Source organism: Papaver somniferum, chromosome 10 (assembly GCF_003573695.1).
Source record: "Papaver somniferum cultivar HN1 chromosome 10, ASM357369v1, whole genome shotgun sequence".
NCBI classification, from domain to species: Eukaryota; Viridiplantae; Streptophyta; class Magnoliopsida; order Ranunculales; family Papaveraceae; genus Papaver; species Papaver somniferum.
In genome coordinates this window covers 34694567-34720338 of record NC_039367.1, presented here as the reverse complement: position 1 = coordinate 34720338, position 25772 = coordinate 34694567, and the positions used below count along the sequence as shown (strand labels likewise).

The 25772-nt window shown below is 36.4% G+C and overlaps 1 protein-coding gene across 3 annotated transcripts; it reads right to left on the bottom strand.

The window, feature by feature from the left end:
* Positions 1 to 3580: 3580 nt before the first annotated feature.
* On the bottom strand, positions 3581 to 8543 carry LOC113317153 (golgin subfamily A member 6-like protein 1). Of its 3 annotated transcripts, none has more exons than XR_003343294.1 (5): positions 7970 to 8543; positions 7621 to 7818; positions 7196 to 7420; positions 5123 to 6988; positions 3581 to 4556 (listed from the first exon to the last, which is right to left on the bottom strand). XR_003343294.1 is itself a non-coding variant. In XM_026565277.1 (4 exons), the coding sequence occupies exons 1-4, from the start codon at positions 8487 to 8489 to the stop codon at positions 5256 to 5258; spliced, it is 2676 nt and encodes an 891-aa protein (XP_026421062.1). In that variant the 5' UTR covers positions 8490 to 8543; the 3' UTR covers positions 3662 to 5255. The 3 variants fall into 3 exon arrangements, 1 of the variants encoding a protein (XP_026421062.1); XR_003343293.1 differs by having other exon boundaries at positions 3581 to 4140; XM_026565277.1 differs by having other exon boundaries at positions 3662 to 6988.
* Between the last annotated feature and the right edge of the window lie 17229 nt (positions 8544 to 25772).

The following is a 25772-nucleotide window of genomic DNA, read 5'->3' as shown; positions in this document are numbered from 1 at the left end:
TATATTGTGACAGTGAAAGTGTCATTTACTTGTCTAAGAAACAGATGTATCATGAGAGAACGAAGCACATTGATGTCAGGTATCATTTCATCAAGATGTCGTTGAATAAGGGAAGATAGGTATGCTTAAGGTTCCTACAGGGGACAACCCTGCATACATGTTGGCGAAGCCGATTCTAAATATCAAATTCAAGCATTTCTTGGACTTGGTTGGTGTCAACAAGTGTTGAGATCCCTTATAAGGGCTAAGCGAAGATGATGATGAAAAATGATAAATGGTGATAGTATTCAAGTCAAGACGGAGATTTGTTGTTTAGATGCCTTGAATACTTGCAAGTATTCGGTTGGGCTTACTTCTTTGATTTGGCCCAATAGTCCATTTAGTTTTTGTTTTTTTTGTAACCAAATATAGGGTCTAGGGTTTATAGTAGAGAGAAATTTATGTTCTTCTTGAAAGTGAGGCACAAAAGAGGCTAGAGTTCTTGAGAGGGGATTTGGGAGAAACCTTGTTTGATTGATACCATTTCTTCCGCAAGTAAATGTGTATCATCTTGATCCACTATAAAATCTTTGTGTTGTGCATGTACTTAATTTGATTGATTTTCATTTCCATTTTCATATCTTGATTTGTTGTGCTAGCTAGAACCATAAGTTAAAACAACCGTGAACGTTAATCCCTTCGCTCCAGGAGTACAATCTTTCTAGAAAACCAGCATTCTTTTTTAAAGTTCTCTACAAATTTTAATTTCGTATTTCAGAAATGGTCGGTGGAAAAGTAACCGTTATTGCTTGCCTTGTCATGTTCATGATTTTCTGCGCAGGTAAAAATAAATCTGATAGCTAGCCAGTTCTTTTTACCATCAGTTTCCATGCATGTTTTAAGGATTTTTTTTTTGAGAATTAGTTCACGACTTATATTAAAAAAACCATTTAGATGATTAAAAGCTCGTTAGAGTTTGTCCTGGACAGGGATGGTCTCCAATAAGCTCCCAAATCACCAACTTCAAATGAGAAACATAAAAAATATATGTAAAGACCTCGGAAAAAATTGGACTTACACACGTTGTCTCATTAAAACCTTGACAAAAAAAACCCAATATTTTTCACAATATGGTAAAATCCTGACCAAGGAAAGAGTACAACCGTCCAAAAAAAATGACAAAATTAAAACTACCTAAAAAGAAAAAATTACATTTATAATCCTTCATAATCATAGGAATTCGTCGTTCTCCATCGGTGCCCAATGAGCTGTCTTCTATGGTTGGCAACATGTATGTCGCCACAAGTAAATTGTGGAAGTTGAGCGTCCTCACTCGTGATAAAACTATCAATTTATGGTCCCGAGCCTTTCTATTAATATCAAGACTAATAGAAATGTCACGATGGCTTGTACATGATAAGAAATTCGTCCTCTTGGAGATTGAGAATGACGGTATAGCGTTTTCTGCAATCAAGAACTTATAAGATGAGAAATGTATCTCTAACGAAATACAAGTAGATGAGTCGCGATTTGTAAAACCGGATCAAGACAATACATAACCAACGATGATTTCAACATCATGTTGTTTCACAGGAACATTCAAAAATCCTAGAAAAGAAGAACTAGCCATGTATAATAAGCTAAAAACAGATACTCTATAGATGTTAACAGACTAGGCAAGCAGTAAGACTAATTATAGAGATAAGAGCAGGAAAAAACAACTAAAGATGTAAAGCTACTGTACAAAGGTGATGTTAATTCACTGAGTAAGATGAGACTAGAAATATATGAAGATGGAGAAATTAATAGGAAGAAAACTATATCCTCGAAGTCTTAAAACCACTAATTCGCAACAGGAAGCAGGAACTAAAGATTTTAAGTCAATAAAGAACTAATGAACTTGTATAATATACATCACAAAGTTAAAGCACCAAAGAAACACTTAATGATAAAGATTCAAGGAAAAGGAAAGAAATTGGCCCCTGTTTAGCCCAGACACAATTTTTTCAGACACTCCTTCGTTCCTCCTTAGCACCAAAAGTACCAGTCACCCAGGAATCACCAGACTAAAAACAGAAGAAATTGAAATCTAGAGCACAAGAAGGAAAAAAAATTATCCAAAAAATGATTTAAAAGCAGCAAGCCTTTGGGTTTGTAGAAACAGCGGAGCCAAAGTGTAGATCTGAGTTCTTAATGCCAAAATGTGATGCTTTAAGGATTTAATATTAACCAATTTGCAACATATATATTATGCAGATTTTAGCACCGCCATGACCACAAGTGCTGCAAACCCATCGTGTTGTCAGGTGCACGACATTGGTCGCTGTGATCCCTTGAGCGTGCCTGACTATCATAGGTGTATGAAGTTCTGTGGTTCAGGATGCCGTGGTGGAGAATGCACTACTACTGTCACTAAGAGATATTCTTTCTACGTACAAGTTTACAACCATCGCCGACATGTTTGGATTCAAATATTCAATCGAACCATGAATATTTTTAGTTTACTTTTTCTATTTTAGTTTTGCTAGAAAAGGAGATCCATTAAAGATAGAAGCTACCTAGAAGAAACAATGTTAATGGTGATGACTTTTAGTTAATGGTATATAGTAATACGAAATTTCTTTGTTAGCTTCTCCATATAGTCAGCGGCAGCACGACTAATCCCTTTACATTTTAAACAACATGATGTGCTGATCAAGCATACAAAAACTGATCAGATGATGTGTGGGTTTTGTGTCGGATTGACAAACTCCAATGCAACTGAGATGTCGGAGGAAATTGAAAAAGTTATGGAAAGGAACCAAAAAGGAATACAATATGAATAAATAATCAGAATTTTAATTACTTTACATTCATTTAAGGTGTAAGTTCTTCATGTCCATTAAAAATCGAAATAATCCATGTATACTGTAACATTATGCATGATTAATAATAATATAACAAACGATCAATAATCCCTGCTACTGTAAGAAGAACTTCTTCGCAATTGCACAAAATTTCAATTTCACCAAAAAAATAATAAAGATACAGAATTTCAATGAACCAAGGCTCCTTTTATATACAAGGCTAGGATAGCTAAAGTGATCAGATCCCATCCCACAGAATCAATCTAGAATTGCAACAACTTCTTTTTTCTTCTCCTTGCATTCAACTCCAATCTCCCACAGAGTAGCTAGCTAGATAAGGGTTGACTTGCCTGCTAATAACATGTTGATTCAATAATTCACTAAACTATTTCAAATTAGAGAATTAAACCATATCCACTCTGCAGCAAGCTAATTCTATATAACTTGGGGCAATTTTCCCTTTGCAACTTGGGGTCAAAACACCTAAAGAGTACTTCAACTGGAGGAATGTTTACCTAAAAAAAAAAAATTTAGAGGAACATTCACACTATTCAAACCTGCATGAACCACATAAAATGGAAAATTAGAACCAATTAGGGAACGCATGGAGTTACCATTTGCAGAGACCCACACTTCTGAGGCAACAAATTTACACCCCCCACAGTAACCAGAAAAAGTGGCAAATACTGAAGCAATATGAAGACAACTGTTGACAAAGCTATTACTTAGTTTTAAATTTTATAGCAGCAATTCAGTAACCAGAAAACCAAGACACTAGATATCCTCTTTTAGCTAACTTTGCAACACAGTCACCACTGCCTTGTTACTAGTTCTAATAAACAAAATTCAGACATTACATTAACGAAAAAATAGGGTAATCGAGCTTTAACTTCAGTAATAAGATTAATTTTACGCATAACATTATCAGTTCCCTGAGCAAAACGAGGGTTGTTTTCTAACCATCTAGGCATCTCAAAACAACCTAAAGGGTAACTACCATAATACTCCGTATGACTTGCTACATTGCAGAGTCAACACACATCCAACGTACTACTGGGTATATTAACCAGTTTTCCATTTCACATGTGTACAAAATTAGGGGTTAAAAAGAAATGAAAGATTGCAATGTCTAGTGCACAAAATTAAGGCCACTTAGCAGTTGTAGCTGGAAGGTATAAAAGATCTTTTCCGTTTTGGTCGATGCTGAATAACTGCTTCATTAGCTTCTGGCCAGCCTCTTGCAGTTACCAGCCGCTTCAGATTTTAATGTCTCCAACTGGCTCCATCCATTACAAACTTGGCAAAAGTAATACACCTGTTAAGAGAAAATATCAATCTACGCCAAAAGTGTATGAAAACGAAAAACCAAGAAAATATACTACTGCTGTTGGTTCTTCTCATTTCCATACTGTACTTCGAAATAAGTAACTATGCACATTTTGCAGGTTGGCTTTGCAGCCCTGTAGACGTGCAGCCATGAGCAGGAAAAATAACTTGCTCCCGCCATTCACATGACACCTACAGAATGAAATCTCGGGAACGTAGCAAATCATTTATCTGACAATTATTGAAAAGTAGACTACTAAACTTTCCTGGTCCACCCATCTCTGTTGATAATTGATATGCAAAGTCCACAGTCAGTGCAGATATCGAAATTTCATATTGATGAGCAAGGTAGCGTCGACGCCAACTGAAACTATTTACAGAATCATAATATTGTATCTTCACTAACTGTATTGAGAATTTACAAACACAAGTTCGCAGTAGAGTTAGAATGTGCTATATTTTGACTGGGATATGAGAAAAGGGTAAATGCATGATATAGTCATTCACCCCTGAAATATTTTTTTTCCTAAGAATAAAAATAAGTCCTCAGATGTTGTGATATACAAGAAATAGCATAGATATTTTTATGAACCGAGGAATTGTATCATCTAGATTCTATATGATATGGCTATTTGAGATGTTGATAAAATAACCTATGAATTCCTAAGCAGAATACATAATAGCATAGATAGCTTATGAATGAAAACCAACAAGCTACCAGATTCTTGCATCATTGAACAAGCTAATGTGTTGTGACTGCAAAAACAGTAAACGAATTGGAAATCCAACAAGCCACCAGATTCTTGCATCATTGAACAAGCTAATGTATTGTAACTGTAAAAACAGTGAACGAATTGGAAATGCAACAAGCTACCAGATTCTTGCGTCATTGAATAAGTTAATGTATGGTAACTGCAAAAACAGTAAACGAATTGGAAATAAAAGAAAATTGCACAGAATTATTAATATACCTGAGTGTGTCATTGTGAATTGACCAATCCCTAGGGATATATTTCATCTTCGGGTATTTCCGGTTGATAGAGAGCACCAACAGCTTTCGCACAAAGCTCAGGATCCTCTTCAATGGAAGAAAGCGTATCAGCCTCAGAATTCCATTTCATTGTCTTTGTTCGTATTCAAAATTTTCATCGCCAGCATATCCATTGAGTCACCAAGAGAATCTTCGGTGGCAAGACCATCAACACCGTCATTTGAGTCACAGACGAAAGTCTTCTTACACATTTCCAGATCAGCTTGAGAAGATGGTCCATGTTGAGATGGTCCCTCTTCCAAACAGCCCCAACCCTTCCCTTCTTCAACATTCAGCATCTTCTCTTCGATTTTCAGTTCATACGCATGAGAATCAATGCTCCCTTCACCTCTGGTTTCAGCATGAGGTTTGCTCATGTTTTTATCTCTTTGCTTTTCACCAGTTTGAGTAATTTCATTTTGCAAACCTCGCGCTTCACACTCTATCTTTTCAGAGTAACTCAATTCTTGACATCTCAATATCGAACTTTCTTTTCCATTCCCCGGGACTAGGCTCACCAAATTAGAAACGTGTGTCTCAACACATCCAATTGTGGAATTTTCATTTTCCATTCTTTGGACTAGAATCTCCGAATTGGAACACTTCATTCTCCAAAATTCAGCTGCATTCTCATCTTTAGAAGTACTTTTTCTAGTTTCTTCTACCCCTGCTAATTTATCCTGGAATTCAGTGCACTCCAACTTCTTCTTCTCAAGCTCCACCTTTTTCTTCTCAGGCTCTACTTCATTCTTCTCAAGTTCCGCTTTTACCTTCTCAAGCTCCACCTTATTCTTCTCAGGCTCCATCTTATTCTTCTCAGGCTCCACCTTTTCCTTCTCAAACTCTACTTCATTCTTCTCAAGCTCCGCTATCACCTTCTCAAGCTCCACCTTATTCTTCTCAGGCTCCACCTTTTTCTTCTCAAGCTCCACCATTTTCTTCTCAAGCTCTACTTCGTTCTTCTCAAGCTCCGCTTTCACCTTCTCAGGCTCCACCTTATTCTTCTCAGGCTCCATCTTATTCTTCTTAAGCTCCACCTTTTTCTTCTCAAGCTCTACTCCATTCGTCTCAAGCTCTACATCATTGTTCTCAAGCTCTACATCATTGTTCTCAAGCTCCGCTTTCACCTTCTCAGGCTCCACCTTTTTCTTCTCAAGCTCCACCTTTTTCTTCTCAAGCTCTACTTCGTTCTTCTCAAGCTCCGCTTTCACCTTCTCAGGCTCCATCTTATTCTTCTCAGGCTCTACTTCATTCTTCTCAAGCTCCATCTTATTCTTCTCAAGCTCCACCTTTTTCTTCTCAAGCTCTACTCCGTTCGTCTCAAGCTCTACTTCATTGTTCTCAAGCTCCGCTCTCACCTTCTCAGGCTCCATCTTATTCTTGTCAAGCTCCACCTTTTTCTTCTCAAGCTCTACTTCATTCTTCTCAAGCTCCGCTTTCACCTTCTCAAGCTCCACCTTATTCTTCTCAAGCTCTACTCCATTCATCTCAAGCTCTACTTCATTTTTCTCAAGCTCCGCTTTATTCTTCTCAGGACCCATCTTATTCTTCTCAAGCTCCATCTTATTCTTCTCAAGCTCCACCTTTTTCTTCTCAAGCTCTACTTCATTCTTCTCAAGCTCCGCTTTCACCTTCTTAAGCTCCACCTTATTCTTCGCAGGCTCCATAGATAATTCAAAACAGTTACTTTTGTAAAGCTCCACGCTCTCCAACTGATCATTTACAGGCTCTCCAGATCCTTTTGTACTTTCGACATTTTTCATCTTTGTCCAAACCTTGGGAGAAGCACCTTCTGTAATTATATCAGCTGGATAGAAAATTTCCAATTAGTTAGACAATGCAATGATTCTTACTTCTGTAAGGGAAATTCACTCATTAGGAGAAATTAACAGATGAAACTATGAAATTTGACACTCAGTTATCATAAGTTAAACACTTAATCAAACGAAACGAAACCAACAACATCAACATCAAAAATCATAAAAATTTAGAAATGTATGTTTGAGTTACTCACAGCTGGTGGTAGATTTGTTCATGTTGTTTTCATCGCTTATAATTTCACCACTTTGAGTACTTTCATTCTGCAAACCCCGAACTTCAGACTCTATCTTTTCAGAGTTACTTTTATAAAGCTCCACGCTCTCCAATTCAATTACAGGTTCTCCAGACCCTTTTGTTCTTTCGACATTTTTCCTCGTTGTCCCAGTTTTGGGAGGACCACCTTCTACAATTCCATCAGCTGGATAGAAAAATCCCAATTAGTTAGACAACACAATGATTCTTATTGTACCTGTGCGGGACTTAACAGATGAAACTATGAAATTTCTTAATTACCATAATTTTAAAAAAGCAAATGAAACGAACAGTAACAACCCCAAGAACAACAACATCAAAGGAGATACATTGAAACAGGGAGAAATTTATGTAAGAGTTACTCACATTCAAAGTTATCATTTGTGGCTGGTTGATTACTTGTTTCACCACCTTCCATCAACATCTTCCTCTGTTTCGAGGCCCTAGTTTCAACCACAGGTCCCCTAATTCCTGTCAATGGCTTTAGTTCCCCTGACATTGCTGTATCAACTCTTTTCCTCTTTGCACCAATTTTGACAGAACCAGCACCTACAATTCTATCAGCTGCATAAAAAAAATCCCCAATTAGCTAGACATTGCAGTGATTCTTACTCTTAGGGGACTAACTCAACAGATTAATTAAACTACGAAATTTCTGAATTGGAAGCAAATGAAACGAAAAGGCGGAAATGTATGTTTAGAGGAGTTTACTCACAGCTGGTGGTAGGATTACTAGTAGATGGTTGGTCGGTCCGCTGCCGTTTCCCCGGCCGTTTAAAGCGATTTGAATCCCTAGTTTCAGCGACCCTCTTAGAAAAATCAGATCCACTTTTCTTTTTCTTCTTCTTCTTCATAAGACGAGTCTTGTTATGCTGAAAAATAGAAGTGCAATGTTGTTGACAATAACTTTTAGTCTTCATCCTGAAATTCTTACATCTCCATATCATTCCATCATTTCTACAACAACGCTCTTCATCTGGAGGTAGGATGGAGCTCTGCTGATCAGGAGCCTGCTTCCTCTTCTTCTTCTTGGCCAGATCTGGAGTGTCGGACCCAAGAAGATCATGATGCCATTTCTTTAGAATCGAGGGATTGTTTCTTAGAAAATCAGTGTGAAACTTGTAATGTTTATCACAAAATTGTAGATGGTTATCACCACTTAAAATCTTGCATAAGTTTCCTCTATATCTGCAAGCCTGTTGTTGTGCAGCAGCAGCCATTTTGCGAGTTTTCATGATGCCCTAAAAATGGAACACACAAGAAATTGGGAAAAAAAACTATTATCAAGCTTCAAGTTAAAGCACCGAGAGTGAATGAGGCTCACCTACTTTTACCAATTCATTTAACCTCAGGTTCACCAACTCCAGTTACTTTTTACCCTTCTCATTTTTTATTTTTTTTTATAGACAAAAAGAAGATCAAGCATAGAGTTCGGATAAAAGAGTTGCCTCCCACACTTAAAGACTTAGAGATTTCCATCGTGCTATAGCAAGTTTTTGGAGGTTTGGGAAGTTCCTAGTATTTATAGTTTTACAAGATATTCTTCCAAAAGACTTAGATTTTAAAGTGAGATGATCCATTTTTTGGTCAGACCTCCAATTGGTTGTTCTTTTTCCACCTTTCAGAGAGTTTGTGATGTTTGAGTTGTATCCCAGAAGGTTGAAAGTTCTGCAACTGAGTTCTGAGGCCCGATCCAATGCTTCATGAGCATCTAGGACATCTCCTTCTTCTTGTCCATGAGCTCTGACACACCTTGTTCTTCTGCCAATAGTTGCTCCTGAGTAGTCTAATATAGAAACACCAATTCCTGTTAGCTTTGTTACATTATCTATCACAGACATATAAGCAAAAGAAATAAGATTTTCAGAAGATTGTTCAAGAATTGCTATCCTTCTGATCCTCTGAGTAGTACAAATAGTTGACTGATAATTAAAAACTTCATTCAAGTGGTTTAGAATTTGATTGGCTGTGTGGGAGGGGCAGGGTTTTGCTTTGCCGAAGGCAGCATCACACCTAGCTTTCCAGACAAACCAGCATATGGTAGAACAAACACTTGTCCAAAAGCCCCACTGAGGTATAACATTATTATTCACAAACCAGCTGTTACACCAATCCGACAATCTATTGAAACCATTGCAAACAGTATCAAGGTTTATATGACAATGAGCCCAAACAGCTCTAGTAAAACTATACTGCATAAGGGAGTGTTCACCTGTTTCGATAAAGTCATTGCACAGAGTGCAAATAGGGTTTATGTTCCTGATGTATCTAGTTAGTTGACCATTGAAAGGTAGAATGTTATTCTTTATCTTCCATATGAAAAATTGTATTCTAGGTATCACATTTAATTTCCAAATTTTCTTAGCCAGCAGGTCCGTTGGTTGAGTTTCTTTTTTATCAAGAAGATTGTAAAGGGATTTACTAGAGAATATTCCACACTTGGAATCGATCCATCGTAGATTGTCTTCTCTACTAGTATTAGGGGTTATTTTCAAGATTTTCATAACAATATCCCAATTAAACAGATGGTTTAACAACTCAACATTCCACCTAGACTCTATCATCAGCTCATTGACCATTTTGTAGGTACAATCAAACTCTAAGTTTTCTAGACTTATAGGATTGCCATTCTCATCTGGGATCCACTTATCACTCCAGATGTGAACCATTTTGCCATCCTCAATTTCCTAGATACTGAAATCTTTGAGTATCATAAGACCTTTATGGACACCCTTCCATGCCCAAGAAGAACCATCATTACAAGTAGCATGGAAGGGGTTAGTGTTATGGAAGTACTTACCTTTCATGATCCTAGAAAAGATAGAGTTAGGATGCTTAAAAAGTCTCCAGCTATTTTTTGCAATAAGGGACGGGTTCATAAGTTCAACCTTTTTCAGGTCATTGCCTCCCTTCTCTTTACTCTTACGTAAACCTTTCCAACCTTTTATATACATTCCTTTTTTTGGGCCAAATTTTCCCCACCAGAAGTCTCTTATGGTGTTTTCTATCCTCTTAGTGGTAGTTTTGGGAAGAATAGACGTAGACATACTATAAACATGTAATGTTTCTAAGACAGTTTTTGCCATGATACCTCTTCCTGGTGGAGACGTAGATTCACTCTTCCATCCCTTGAGTCTATCCCCCATTTTGTCAGTTAAGGAATCAAAACAGGCGACTTTAGATTTGTTGGTGAATAAAGGTCCTCCAAGATATTTGTCATCAAGTCTAATCTTTTTAACTTTGAGGATATTTATGATTTCTCTACCAGAATTGTTAGAGATGTGAGGGGTGAAAAAAATACCAGATTTAAAGAAATTTATCATCTGACCAGAAGTTTTCCCATAGTCCTCTAAGAGTTTCAAAAGGTTTTTTCTCGGATGTTTGTTAGCTTTAGCAAAAATTAAACAGTCATCGGCAAATAATAAATGGCTTATAGAGGGGAAATTTTTGTTTATTTTAAAACCAGATATTAGACCCTTATTATCACCATCGGATAAAGTTCTAGAAAACGATTCCATACATAGAATGAAAAGATAAGGGGATAGAGGATCCCCTTGTCTTAATCCCCTAGTAGGTTTAAAAGGCCTGCATGGGACTCCATTAACAATAATGGCAGAGTTACTAGTGCTGATACATTGAAGGATCTGATTGCACCAGCCATCACAGAACCCCATTTTTAAAAAAATGGCAATGAGAAAGTCTCATTCAACCCTGTCAAAGGCCTTTGACATATCAATTTTTAACCCCATAAAATCAGTTTTACTTTTCCTTTTCCTTCTCATAGCATGGATTATCTCATGGGCAACAAGGACGTTGTCTGAGTAAGCCTTTGCTTGACAAAGGAAGATTGATAGGGGGATATCAATATGTCTAATAGAGGTTTAAGTCTGTTAGCTAACACTTTGGAGATTATTTTATAAGTGATATTACAAAGACTTATTGGCCTATAATCTCCAGGCCCAGCTGGGTGTAGGACTTTAGGAATTAGGGATATGAAAGTTTGGTTTAGTTGGGTTAGCATGTGTCCGCTTTGAAAGAAAGCTTTAACAGTTTTTATAACGTCAAATTTGACAATATCCCAATTTTTTTGAAAAAAACAGGTTGGAAAGCCATCAGGACCAGGACTAGAATTAGGTAACATCCCAAAGAGAGCTTCATGGATTTCAACTTTAGTGGGAGAAGCCATGAGCTTCTCATTGTATAAATCAGTTATAGAGGTAGGGGCAAGGTTAACAATGTCCATATTGATGGTAGGAGCAGAAGTAGTTAATAAAGATTCAAAATGATTGTTTAAACAATTTGAAATTTTATCTCTCCCTTCTACCCAATTCTTGTTTATGTCATAAAGACTTAGAATTTTATTACGCCTTTGTCTTATAACAACATTTTGGTGGAAAAAATGTGTGTTTTTATCTCCTATAGCAATGGTGTTTTCTCTACCTTTAACTTTCCAGAATTCTTCTTCATAATCATGCAGTTTCTGAATTTCAACCTTAGTTTCTAGCAGCTCAGGATCATTTAATCTAACACCAGGTCTACTTAGGATGAGATCAAGATTCTTATTTAAATTCTAAATGTTGTTTTTAATGTTGCCAAAATCATTTTTATTCCAAAGACTAACTTCCCTTTTAACTTTGGCCAGTCTCTTGACTAAAACAAAAGCATGGGAACCATAAATTCTAGTGTCCCAAGAGAATTTTATTAATTCTCTACATTTTTGTTCAGCTTGGTAGAGACCAAAAAACTTAAAAGGCTTGAACCATCCTGATTGGGGATGTCAGTGTTCAAGAGAATGGAAGAATGATCAGAGCCTAGATGATTTAAGTGTCTAATACTAGCATTAGGGAAATTAGTAATCCAAGGGCCATTAGCAACACCTCTATCAATTCCTCGTGAGGTCATTTCCATCCTGCTGGTTGGACCAGGTGAAAGGGAAACCAAAAAGTCCTAAATCTTTAAGACCAATTCTATTAAAGAAGGTGTTAAATTTTCTTATATCAGCTCCATTAGCAGGATTACCCCCTCTTTTTTCATCTTTACAAAGGATGACATTCAAATCCCCTAACACAATCCAAGGTAAACTCATGTTGTGCCCCATGTCATTAACTAGTTGCCAAGAGATGTCCTTTCTATCATCCTTGTAAAGACTCCCATACATACAAGTTAGAATCTATTCCATTTTAGTTTTTTTCATCCCATACAGAACAATCTATTTGGTTATCATCTTTATGCAGGACTTTAAGTTTAATTGAATTATCCCAGGCTACAGCTAAACCACCAGCTCTCCCTATAGGATTTTGACAAACATGATTATAGTAGGAAGAAGCATGAAAAGTATTTTCAACAAAATTATGCAATTGTTTAGTTTCAGACAAGGATATGATATTAGGTTCATGGGAATTTATAAGTTTCTTCAATTGTTGCCTAGTATGCTTTTGACCTAGACCTTGACAATTCCAGAATATAATTTTAAAAAATTGCCAGAAAAAAGAAATATTTGGATAACTAAATTTCAAAAAATTGAGAGTTCTCTAACTAAAATCATTCTTCTGTATTTCCACATAAGAGTTTTTATTTAAACCATAGAAATATCGATGTAAAACCATAGAGAGGGTTTGGAGAAAAATCTGATTTGCAGAGATCTCCAAAAGATTAGCAGGCGAAGAACCATCCTTTCTTTCCACTTTAACTCCAACATCTCTTACAAATCTCCTTCCTTTTACAACCTTGGTCTCCTTTTGGGACTTGATGGGTTTTTTGTTGTTGTCAGGGAAGGTTGTTGTGCTAGCATAACCACAATGGAAGTTAAGAAGAGGTTTATCAGAGAAAATTGGTTTCAAAGTGGATTTGGGTTCAATCTGAGTAACCGTATTTGGTATGGATTTAGGCTTTTTCTGAGGAGAAGGGGGGTTCTGAGGATATTTTCTCTTTTGTTTACTAGAAGAAGGATCCAAGATTTCAGCAGGGTGGATCAAAGTATTTTGGATCAATTTTGCAGTTTTGTTTCTCTTCCACTTTTTGGAGGTAGTCTGAGGAATAGGACAATTTGACCTATTAGTCTTTTGGTATTTCGGATATGGGCAAAAACCCGGTGGGTAAGTGGGATCCGACCCGGTAGATTTATCCGGGTTTGGTGTTTCAGAGACCCGAGCTTTGAAAGTGTTATAGGAGAAATTTTCAATGATGTGCTCTAGGAGAGCCACAGATTTGTTGTTAGCAGTGACACGATGAAGAATAGCTTTAGAAGGTTCCATACCAGAAGATCCTGGGATAAGAGAGTTGCCTTTGGAGCTTTTCATTTCATCCTTCTTGCCAGTTAACTGATTTATTGCTGGAATATCCATATCTTCAGTGTCCAACCTTAGTGCAAAGAACGAGTTTGTGTTTTTGCCGGTTTTTAATGCAGATTTGGAGGTGTTCGCATAATCTGTTGGATGACTCACTTTCAGGGTAGGATTTGTAGAGTTGAAAGCTGGGTTAAGGAGATTTTTGGTGGACAAAGCCATCTTAGCAGCCATAATCTCTCTTCTCTTGGGGGAGCAGTTTTTTTTAGAGTGATCCAAAGTTCTGCAGAACTGGTACAATTTGAATGGGTGAAGAGCATAAGATAACTCAATCCAGGTTTTGACTCCTTCCACCATACATGAAGATCCAAAAGGGAGCATTTTTGTTACTTCAACCTCAACTATAGTTTCCACATTTTTTCATAATAATCTCTCCCATAGGGGTTTTTAAACAAAATCAGTTCTCCAGCAGGTTGTGGATTCCTTTTAAAGCTTCATAAGTGACGTAGTCGTTTGGAACTATCTTCATTGTTATACTTAAATGAACTTTTTCAAATTCTTCTTCTTTTATCTTGTGAACACCTTCAAAAGGGATTTGTATGATTGAAAGAATTCAATCATATATTGATAGGTGTCTAAAACACCTAATTTACTATGTAGTAGTTATGCTTTCTTTGCTATTTTTTCTTGTGAATTTTGTATTTTACGCTTGTGTTGAGTCATTAGGTACTCTGGAGTCATACGGAGAAAAATAAGAAGAAATCACCCAATTTGAACAAAAGGGCAAAAATTATCATTTCCCGGGAAAGCATTATTGGGAGCCCAGCTAAGATTAAGGGGTAATTCTCGTGGAGGAACACTAAACACAGACTAGATGAGGTTAAGGAGAGCTGCTATCTGAGTGGTTCTTGTACATTTGGGTGTCTGAATCCTGCCCTATAACCTAACCCTAAGTCGCCATTCACTCAATCATTTTGCACCTGAAATTGAGAAAGAAAAGTAGCAAAGCTGCTGTTGATTCCTCCAAGAGTTGAGATATTCAGGGGATTAAGAAGATGATTGATATGGTGAAGGTGGATTAAATACAGTATGAGCAGCTGAGGCCATTTCTGAATCGATGAGAAGGAGGATGTTGTTGGGTTTGAATTTGATTTGGAAGATGAGCAAGAAAGGGGATCTGATGAAGATGATGGAATTTAGGTCATGAATTAAATGGGTTCGATCTGTGAGACGTGAAGATGATGTTGTTGTTCTTGAGATTCAAGACATCAGAGATCGGTTAATGGCAGAAATTGAGTAATGGGTTTGTGGTTGTGGATCGAGTTAGTTGCTGATGTAATTGAAGTTAATGGATGAATGGGTTACTGGAGAATAAAAGGTTGAGAAAAGAATCCGATGCTGTGATTTGAAAGAGAGAATCAAAGAGGTGATGTTGCTGTCGATCTCAGAAATGGGTTAGGAGCAGTATTGAGATTCAAATAAAACAATTGCAATGCAGATGGAATTGGTACTGCAGATTATGGATGGAATTCAAGGTGAGGCAGAGATGTTGGTGATGCAGTAGTGTTCTTAATGATTTCAGAAGCTAAGGAATATGGGTACAGGCCAGTTAAGGTTTGAGTCCTACTGTGAATTTGAGAAACAGATATTGATGTTGTTGATAATTGAGAAGAAGAATTGGAGATGTGTTCCAGCAGTTGATCGAATTAGGAGGATGTGTTTGAGTTATTGAATTTACAGAGCATATAGTGATGCTATTGTTACTGACTAAGGAGGAGTTACTAAATCAGGCAGAAGAAGAAGCTACAAAGAATGGGTTGTATGGTTTGTAAGAAGTGTTGGTGTTGTTGGTTGAATGAGTAGATGTATGCCCAGGAATTGTGCAGGAATTGAAGAACAGAAAAGCCTAAAATTGGCCGAAGATAACCAAAATACAGACAGAACTCGGCTGGAGTTTAGTTCTGATGAGTTGACTCAGTGACTCGTTAGGCTGGCTCGGTGATTCAGACTACTCAGATCAGTTAGGAGGATAACTAAGAAGCTGACTCCTCCTTCTCTTGACCTAGTTGACTGACAGCTTGACCAGTTTGACCGTTAACTGTAACGGCGATGGGACGGAATATTCCGTGGACGGAGAAGAAGATTCTAGCGACCGGCAGGGAGATTTTCGGTGCCGTATTCCGGTGGTACCAGTGAAGTTCCAGCGACCCAATTAATGAAGAATTTTCTAGACTCATGGGTTTGAAGAATTGGGCTTGGATTTGGAAAGGAAACTTGGAAGATTAGGAGAATTGGACTTGAAATTGGAATTAGGCTCAAATTGGGAAAGTGGTGTTATTATGGAATGAAGATTCTATTCCTAAGAGGATTGCTAGGAAATTGAAGCCTATAAATAGAGAAGTTCTCTACATAACTTTTGAACACCTCTACACACAACACTTGTGTTTTTGCTTGCTTTCAAAAATTCTTCCTTTAATTATTTGTGTGAACTTTAAAAATTCTCCCTTTAATTATTTGTGGGAATTTCAAAAACATGAGTAGCTAATTTTCTTATTGATTGAGGATGAATTCCTAGTTCTTAACATATTTTGAGTTTTGTTTTTAAATCTACTTTGAAGTTTTTCACATGATTATCGTTTGTTTTTACTAGTAGGAATGTTTATACATTCATGGTTGATTGATAGATTATTTAGGTGGCCAACTAAATTGATTTGTTAATTGAACTAAAGCTAGTGAAAGTTAGGGGATAAATAATCGTTTCTTGACTCTTTATACAAGTAGCAAACACGAGACCTTGCGGAGGGATTTCGTGGAGTAATTGTGTGTGAAAACAACGTTAGCAAGTAGACCTTGAGCTAAGAGTATAACTACTAATATCAACCTAATAAATTCATAAATCTTAATGAGTTTAACTAAATCACATCTTGAGTGAGCTACTACTAAGTGGTTTGGTGAATAGAATCCGGTAGTCGAGAACTTCCGTATCCGGTGATACTAGGGATTTTAGGGTTTAGCACTGAGCTAGCTGCTTTACCTACGGTTGGTGATAATCTGTGACTAATAAAAAGTGGAAAAGAACATAACTTGAATCATTGTTTTGCAACGAAGAAGGATTCCTTGATCTAATCTCTCTTATTGATGTCAACTTAAACTTTTAATTGCTTTATTTACTTTCTTTTGTTTTTAAAATCTAAAACCAATCCCCCCTTTTTGTGACAACTAAACAACTAAAACCTATTGCTCCTCGTGGGAACGAACTTGACTACACTATATTACTTGTTAATTAGGTGGAAAAATATTAATTAATTTGTTGTGGTTACGACATGCATCATATATCCACCAAGGTTTTGGGTAGTTAACTGACAGAATGTCTGCAACATGAGAAAATCTAAAGTGGAAGTAGTTCTTCTTCTTTTGAAAAGGTGTAACGGTAACTTCTTTCTTTAGGTTCCAGTGCTTTCTTGCAAAGTTTTACGTCCCTTGGTAGTTAAAATTGATGGTGCTATGTAGTTTACCAACAACACTCTAGTTATCATCCTGAGGAGGATTTGGTTTAAGAAAATCTCTACTAAGAATAACCACTGGTCTTAGAGGATCATGGATAATTTGACTAGCTTGAAGGGCTTCTGTAATTTCATCAACTGTTGCAGAATAATAAGAGAAGGAGATGGACATGTCTAGGGTTTGAAAAACCAGTAGGGTGAATTTCTGAGAAGGACCAAGTATTACACTTTGATTGAGATAAATTTCTACAGTATTTTGTATCTCATAACAATAGTGATTCCAGCTATAAAGAGGGATAATAGAGATAAAATTTTGAAAAACATTGGAGCCAAAAATGAGCTCGTGACTTCTGTTCAACCAGGTACAGAGATTCTTTGAGTTAGCCTTGCATGTTTGGGGAATTCTGATCTCCATTTGTTTTATGCGACAATGTTGTCTCAAAGTGACAGAGTTCTAGGCTAAGAGGGTTTGGTGGTATTTATTTCTCCTGGCTTTGTATGATAAACTATTGACTGAGTACAAAAGAGACTTGGAATTGGAAGATATCTTCTGATTCTTGTGTGGGATATTTGTTTTTATACTAGAAATGAAGAGGCACATGGGATGGAAGAGGTAAAAAGTGTTTCTTTGATAGTGACAACAGCTAACCCGTATCCCAAGGTCATAATCCAAGGAGGTGCTCGGAGAAAAGGAGAAAGTATCCCGGAGAAAAGTGGATTCTGGTGATGGTTCAACGCCTGTAATCCGATGGAAATCAACAGTTAGAACCAAAAACCAAGAAAAAACTGAATTTTTTTTCAAGAATTAAAAAGGAAGCAACAAAGTAGATAGATTCCACATAGAGACTCTTAGAATTCCTATAGGGATTAAATGCAATTAAAATCGACTCTTCATGATTTTGTCTATAAAAGGTAGAATAATGCAGAGAATCAACACAATGCAGAGAATCAACACAAGAGACAAATTCTAAGAGCAGAAAGATGAGAGGGTATGAGTTTAGAGTAAATCCCCAATATTCAGTCCCAATATTTGAGACATGGGTACCAGCAGAAGAAATAGATATGATAGCTCGTGCAGATGGTTTGATACTTCCAGTTCCATGGCCAACGTTCATAACTTCAGTTGCTATAAGGCAAGAGGTTATTGACGTAGATGCAGAGCCTGTCAATCTTGAGACCAAAGAGACTAAGAAAAGAGAGAAGAAACCAAGAGCATCACAATTGCATGCCGGAGATTTAGAGATGAAAAGGGTGAATACAAAGGTGGTTCCGAAACGAATACGTATTTGAGGTTTATACTTCACTTTTATCATCTAAGGAGATGAAAGGTTTGAGATTGGTGAGAGAATATGCACTGGATTTTGGGGGTTTGGTATTTGGAAGAATAAGTTGATTTGGAGTTTGTTTAGTCTATTCTCAATGAATTTAGTTTGATGGTTTTGTTTGCTTGGGTGAATAATGAGTTTATTTTGATGTTGTTTGGTTATTTGGTTTGAAATCTTGTGAATTTTTCTAGTTATTTGGCTTGAATCATTACATTCATGGTTGTTTTCCTGGTTATTTTCAATGTTGTTTTTCGAGTTGCTGATGTTGCACGACTGCATCTCTTTCTTCGTGGTAACCAGTAAGATGCACTTTACAACCAGTGCTCAAAAGTTAAAAAACGATTTCTTGACCGTTCTCATTAAAGACTACTTTTACTTAAGGGCAACTCTTATGGAGCCAAAAATCATCCACATCTTTGTGATGATCCATATTTTGTGGACCAAAAAGTGCTATTATTGATGATTTTTAACATCCATATGTTTGTGAAGTCCAGAGCGGTCTCCTCAAATGTGTGAAGGTACATATGGAGAGTCCATACGGTCACAGAATAACCGGATACCCCATCCGGACATTTAATGTCCAATTTATTCTGTCAATCCCAATTTTGAATTGCCTAACAATCAGCCGGAAAATACTCCGTAATAGCCACAATTATATTCCGTTATGGAGTATATTTAGCCCTCTCATTCTCATCACTTTCAACCATAAGATACCAGTTCGAAAAAACTTTTCCCTCTAAGATTTAAGCTTCCAGTATCATCAACCCATACTTCAGAAAATGAGCATTGTCAACGAAAACCGTGCTAGATCACCCCCTTTGTCCACAACTAGATCAGTTGATAACATTACTAGCAAAATGAATCAATCGAGTCTCTTGACTCGACCAAACATTCCAAAGAGAAATACCTTATCTAATGCTTCACTTAGAGAAAGTTCTGATCAATGGAACCTAGCCCTGTTTAGCAAGGTCTACAAGAAAGAACCAATAGACATTCGTGTGATGGAAGAAGAACTGAAGAAACTCTGGCCGAAAAAACCTTTTCAATTGAAGATGGTGATCCCAACTCATAATAATTTTATCATCAAGTGTCACAATAAAGAAGACTATGATGATATATTAAAACAGGAGCCATGGTGTGTTTTAGGATATCTTTTACTGCTGGAGAAGTTTGTCCCTAGTATACCCAACAAAGTTCAAATCAAGCGTCAAAAGTTCTGGATTTGGCTATACAATCTGGATATCACATTTATCTACCCAAAAATTATTAGAGAAATTGTGGAACCGCTTGGTATTTACATTGATATGATACCAAGAAATGGTAATCCTGAAAAAGGAAAAATGGTTAAAGTACAAATAGCAATGGATATTACAGCACCTCTAGTACGAGGATTTTGGCAGAAGACCCTATCTGGTGAAGAAATATGGATTGAGTTTTATTATGAGAAGCAACCAAAGCACATCTGCCACAAGTGCTATATAATTGATCATCAAGAAATTCACTGTAAATATGTGGAGGAAGATCTTTTACTGGATATGTTTGGCATATTCCCCGCTGAAGATGAAATCAAGGCATTCACTAGTGCACTAAAATATAATTTCTTTGTTAAAGGAAAACATTTTAACCTGGATCATATTCAACATTTTCCTGAAGCTGCAAAAACACTGATTAGGAGGAATGGAGGAGAACTGTTGAACTATATAGACTCTGGTGAATCGAAGTTTGGATTATTTCAAATTGGGCCAAAACTAGTGGGCTTAAGGAAAACCCAAACTAAAATCATTAGTACAAGCAATAGCCAAAATCCTCAACCTAATTTCAGTTCCATTTCTTATCCAATTTTCTCTCACAACTTTGTGGATGGAAAATCTGGAATTCAAAGCAATAATGACTTAATATATGGTAAGCAAATCGATAATCAAGAAGGTTCAACTACTACTGCTATGGTGGAACTCACAACTGCTGTTCAGAGGGAGCAAATCTTCATTCAAACAACTGAAGCTAGGGGGGGAGCTGGAAATGATCAGGTTCATACTTTTTCTTACTTGATTTACTCATTTTCTCTTACGGATTTTAGTACTCATATTTTATTTTGTAATACCCCTAATTTTGATTTCAGTTCTATTGATTTACATCTCACTGGTGTGTGTTATAGATCTAGTTTTCATTGCAATAGCTTAGAAAACAATATGAAAATCATCAGCTGGAACTGTAATGGATTTGCTGCTAAGGTTACTAGACAACATTTGCTAGACTTGAACCGTATGCTTAATCCTGACATTATTTTCCTCTGTGAAACAAGAATTAGGTCTGACAAGATTTTAAATCTTATCAAACCTTTGAATTTTCTTAATTCCTTTTATGTCCCTTCTATAGGACATGCTAGAGGTATTTCTTTGTTGTGGAAAGATGGGTTTAGCTTTGACATTGTTCATCATGATAGAAATATGATCTACGCTCTAGTTACTAGTGATCCCTCTAAACCACAATGGCTTCTTTCATGTGTTTATGGGTCTCCATATCCTAATGAAAGAAGCATACAATGGGATTTTATTCTTAACCTTAGTAACACTTATGGAAATAGTGTTCCTTGGGCTCTTTTAGGGGATTTGAACATTACTCTGCATATAGAAGACAGATTCAACAATGCTGGATCCTCTTTTTATTCTACTTCTATTGTTAATACCATCCATGAATCTGGTTTCTGTGATTTAGGATTCCATGGCAACCCTTACACATGGACCATTATTAAGCATGGTACAGGAAAAATTAAGTCAAGGCTGGACAGAGCATTCACTAATTCTGAATGGGTTATTCATTTTCCTAATTCTTGCCTTAAACATTTGCCACAATTAGGATCTGATCATTGTCATATTATGCTTGACCTTTCTCCAAATTCTTTCACAAATGCTAGATGTTGGAAATTCTTTGAATGCTGGTCAAGAGAAAAAAGTTGCAAAGAACAAATTGCTAAATCTTGGTCCACTAATCATAGAGGCTCTGCTGGTTATAAACTAGAACAAAACTTAGTAAAACTAGAAGGGACCTTTCTAAGTGGAATAGAGATATTTTTGGCAATATTCATGAAAATAAACAATCTTTGCATACCAAACTGACTAACCTGCAGCATACTAGTATTAATGGTAGTAACACTATAGAAATACAGCAAATTGAAAAGGAAATAAAGGAATGGAAGCAGAGAGAAGAAGAATTTTACAGACAGAAGTCAAGGGATAGTCTCTTTAATGAAATTGATCAGAACACCAAAACTTTTCACAATGCAAACAGAAGGAGAGCAAGAAACAAGATTGAAGCTCTAAAGAAACAGGATGGCTCTTGGTGCAGTGGGAGAGAGGAACTTGAAGAACATCTTACTACTCATTTCAGAGATATCATGAGCACTAGTTCTCCAGAGATGAATGAAGAGCTAATGAACTTACTTCCTGAATGCATCACAGAAGCAGACAATGAGAGATTAACTAATGCGCCAGATGATATGGAGATATACAAAACTCTGAAGTCTATGAAGCCTTGGAAAGCTCCAGGACCGGATGGATTCCCACCGGGTTTCTTTCAAACGCAATGGGAGACAGTAAAAGAAGATGTGGTAGATATAGTACAATTTTTTTCCAAAAGTGGCAGATTATTGAAGCAAATGAATCGAACAAACCTTACTCTAATTCCGAAGGTCAGATCTCCTCAACAAGCAAGTGACTATAGGCCTATTGCCTAATGTAATACTACCTACAAGCTTATCACCAAGATTCTATCCGCAAGAATGAAGCCTCTATTGAACAAATTCATCTCTCCCATGCAAGCCGCTTATGTCCCTGACAGACAGATTGGTGAAGACATCATGCTAGCATAAGAAATCATACATTGTATGAAGAGAAAGAAGTGGGAAAGGGTTATATGGCACTCAAGTTAGATATGTCGAAAGCCTTCGACAGAGTTGAGTGGAGTTTTCTAGAGAATATCATGAAAAAACTTGGTGGCCGGATGACAAACGGTGTTCTCTGATTCTGGAACCTTTCCAACTGTACATGTTGATATGTACTGGGTTTATTATTAGGTTTTTAACGGATTTCAGGGGAAGTTGTTGTCAATATCCTTCATGACGACGCTACCCTTTTTATTTGGCAAATTTCCTTGCTATTGTTCATCGTCTCCTTACAAGCCAAATCTGGAGAACCCGACTTAAAAGTAAAGAAGTTGAAACATTATATAATGGAAACTGAGCTATCTTAAGGGATGCAATGAAAATAACATTAAATAGGAAGAAGATCAGCATAATGATATGTACTGCAAATTGGAATATGCACTATTGGAATCGTGTAATAACGGGTACGTATCAATATGTATTGCGTCAATAAATCACCTTTTCCCTAAGTACATATCTATATATACTATAGGGATCATTTTCAAGCATAAACTATGGGTTTATACAGTACATATTGAAATGCATTGCATCAATGAAACTGTTTTACCCTAAGTACATATCCATATGTATTGCAGGTCACATTCAAGCGTAAACAAGGGTTTTTACAGTAAATAATGATGTACCCTCCCCACATAGGATCCCCGGAAACCTGTCACCATTCATTTTTCAATTACCCAGATACATTACTGGTGAACACATATATACCACCACTATATGAACATGGATATATCAACCATAAAGTAAGTTTTTTTAGCAGTACATATTTATATGTATAATGGAATCATAAAGAACATACAATTCAGTACATATCAACATGTAACATAGGATCATATTCAATCATATATTAGGGATAAGGGTTTATATAATACATAATTACCCATATAAAGCGTCACTTATTAGTTGCAACTGTGCGTCACTCAATTTCAGGCCTTCTTTCTTAATCATATTCACAAACACTTATAGTACCCGGAAACCAAATCTATATAATCTCCTAGGTTTTTTCCCAGTTGCTTTTTCGTTATTTTTTTTTACTTTTCACGTTACCTACATAATCAATAAGCATCACAAAATCAATAATTACATATCAATATGCAGTTACTACATCTCCAAAAGAAAGTATCAATATGTATTGATGCATTTTCAAGCATAAAGGATGTTTTACATAGTACATGTTAGTATGTATTGTTGCATCATATAAAAAACAGTGGGAAAACTTAAAAAGGGTTTCAGATAGTTCAACAGTACATATCAATATGTATTGATGCATCCACAAAACATTAAGCAAAACTGAAAAAAGGTTAATTAAGATTGTACAACTATGCATATTAATATGCACCGATGCTTATTGAGAGCATACAAGAGGCTTTTTTCATAGTGTAACAATGCATATTGATATGTATTGTTTCTCTGTAGAAGTGAATTTAGATTTAGAAGTTGCATCTTTTTTGGGTAAAATACCTTTTTTCTTTTTCGTTGGTGAATGAGCAACAACGTTTTTTTTCTTTTTGTTGTTGGTGAAGAAGGAACCACATTTATCTTCCTTTTTTTTCCATTGCTCTGTTATTGTTCTATTGATCTTTTTTGTAGTAACCATTTTTCGTTCTCGATAGCTTTTCTTCTGACTAGATCTATACATTTTTGTTGAGAAATCAGAAATTGAGCAACACTTGATTTTCAATTTGGTTTTCTATGAACAAATCTGTTTTCTTGGTTTCCTTTGATTTTTTTCGGTTTTTTATCTTCAATTTTGGTTTTTATGACCTAGGTTTCAGTTTTAGATTTTCAGTTTGGATGAAATAAAGAAGACGAAGTGAAAATCGTGAAAAACTGAGATGTGGTAGCTACACGTGAATGATGATGGGTAGCTTGGTAAATTCGTTTTTCCTTTTTTGAACTTTTTTGGACCATCGGATAAAAGCTATATCCCGCTGAACCACAGATTAACCCGGATCGGGTTTAGTGGACTAGAAAACAACTTTCTCTAAAATATATGTGCTTGTTTATTGGTATCTGGGTAATTAGTGGGTGGCTCAAGAGTAAAAAGCCCCATAAGAATATATACATGCTGATCACCGAGTGAATCGTGGAATTTGAATTACTGTCCCTTCCTCTGATGGGTCTTCACAATTATCCTTAAGTCTCTTTACAAATATACCTGATAGCATAATTAAAATTTTCCTTAAAAACCTAATTTCAGTAATCTCATATTTAACCTTCCATTCTTCTTCGTTTCTAAAAACAAATCTCCGAAACAGTTGAACGTCGTAACCATCTCCATTGATGTAGTTTAAATCATGTAAATTCCTTCCAATGTTGAACTTGTGGTGCAATGGTAGCATGACTGACTCGGTGTCAGATGATGCATGTTCGACTCACGCCAAGTTCAATCCATTTACATGGATCAAGTTTCACTGTTGATTCATTTTTTTGATCAACTACCATTGTTGATCCCCTAAGTTGGATCAACTTCTATTGTTGGTTCTATTTTTATTTGGATCAACTACTGTTGTTGATACAAAAATATCTGAACCAGTGGTGGCGGCAGTAGTGGACTAGTGATGGTGGCGACGGACTAGTAGTGGTGGTGTAATGGTGGTGGTGAAGGAGCTGTGGTTGAATATTAGTGGTGGTGGTGGTCGTTGAACGGTGGTAGTGGAATGGTAGTTGAACGTTGCTGGTGGTAGTGAAGTAGTAGAGGAAGAAATTTGTTCCATTTGAAATAAAGAAAAATATGGGTGAGGGTATTAAAGTAATCTCTAATTTCAAATGGATAAATTTATTAAAAAGTATGGATATATTTAATGTTGTATAAGGATATATTTACCGGGTTTCAAAACTAAGGACATATAAATAATGTACCCGAGTGATTACCCTATAAACAATTGATTCTCAATTTGGTTTTCTATGAACAAATCTGTTTTCTTGGTTTCTTATGATCTGGTTTCCTTTGATTTCGTTCGGTTATTGGTCTTCGATTTTGGTTTTTATTACCTAGGTTTCAGTTTTAGATTTTCAGTTTGGATGAAATAAAGAAGGCGAAGTGAAAATCGTGAAAAAAAGAGTCTTCTGAGACGTGGTAGCTTTTGACACGTGAATGATGATGGGTAGTTTGGTAAATTCATTTATTTTTGCACTTTTTTGGACCAGCGGATAAAAGCTATATCCCGCTGGACTACAGACTAACCCAGATCGAATTTCGAGCTTGTCTGATGGTGTTGTTTGTGTTGCCTAGGTGGAACCACAAACAAGACATCCTTATTCCAATACTAACTTACATTTAGGGGAAAAAAAATTAACGGTGTTGGTTGTGATTTTTTTTAATTAAATGTAAATTTTATTTTTAGTAATTTTGAGATTTTATTATAACTAAAAATGGTTGTTTAATATATTGAAATTAATTTTGGTTAAGCAAAAGCTTATTAGGACAGCTTGACATTGTCGAGGTGAATGTCTAAAACTTGATATG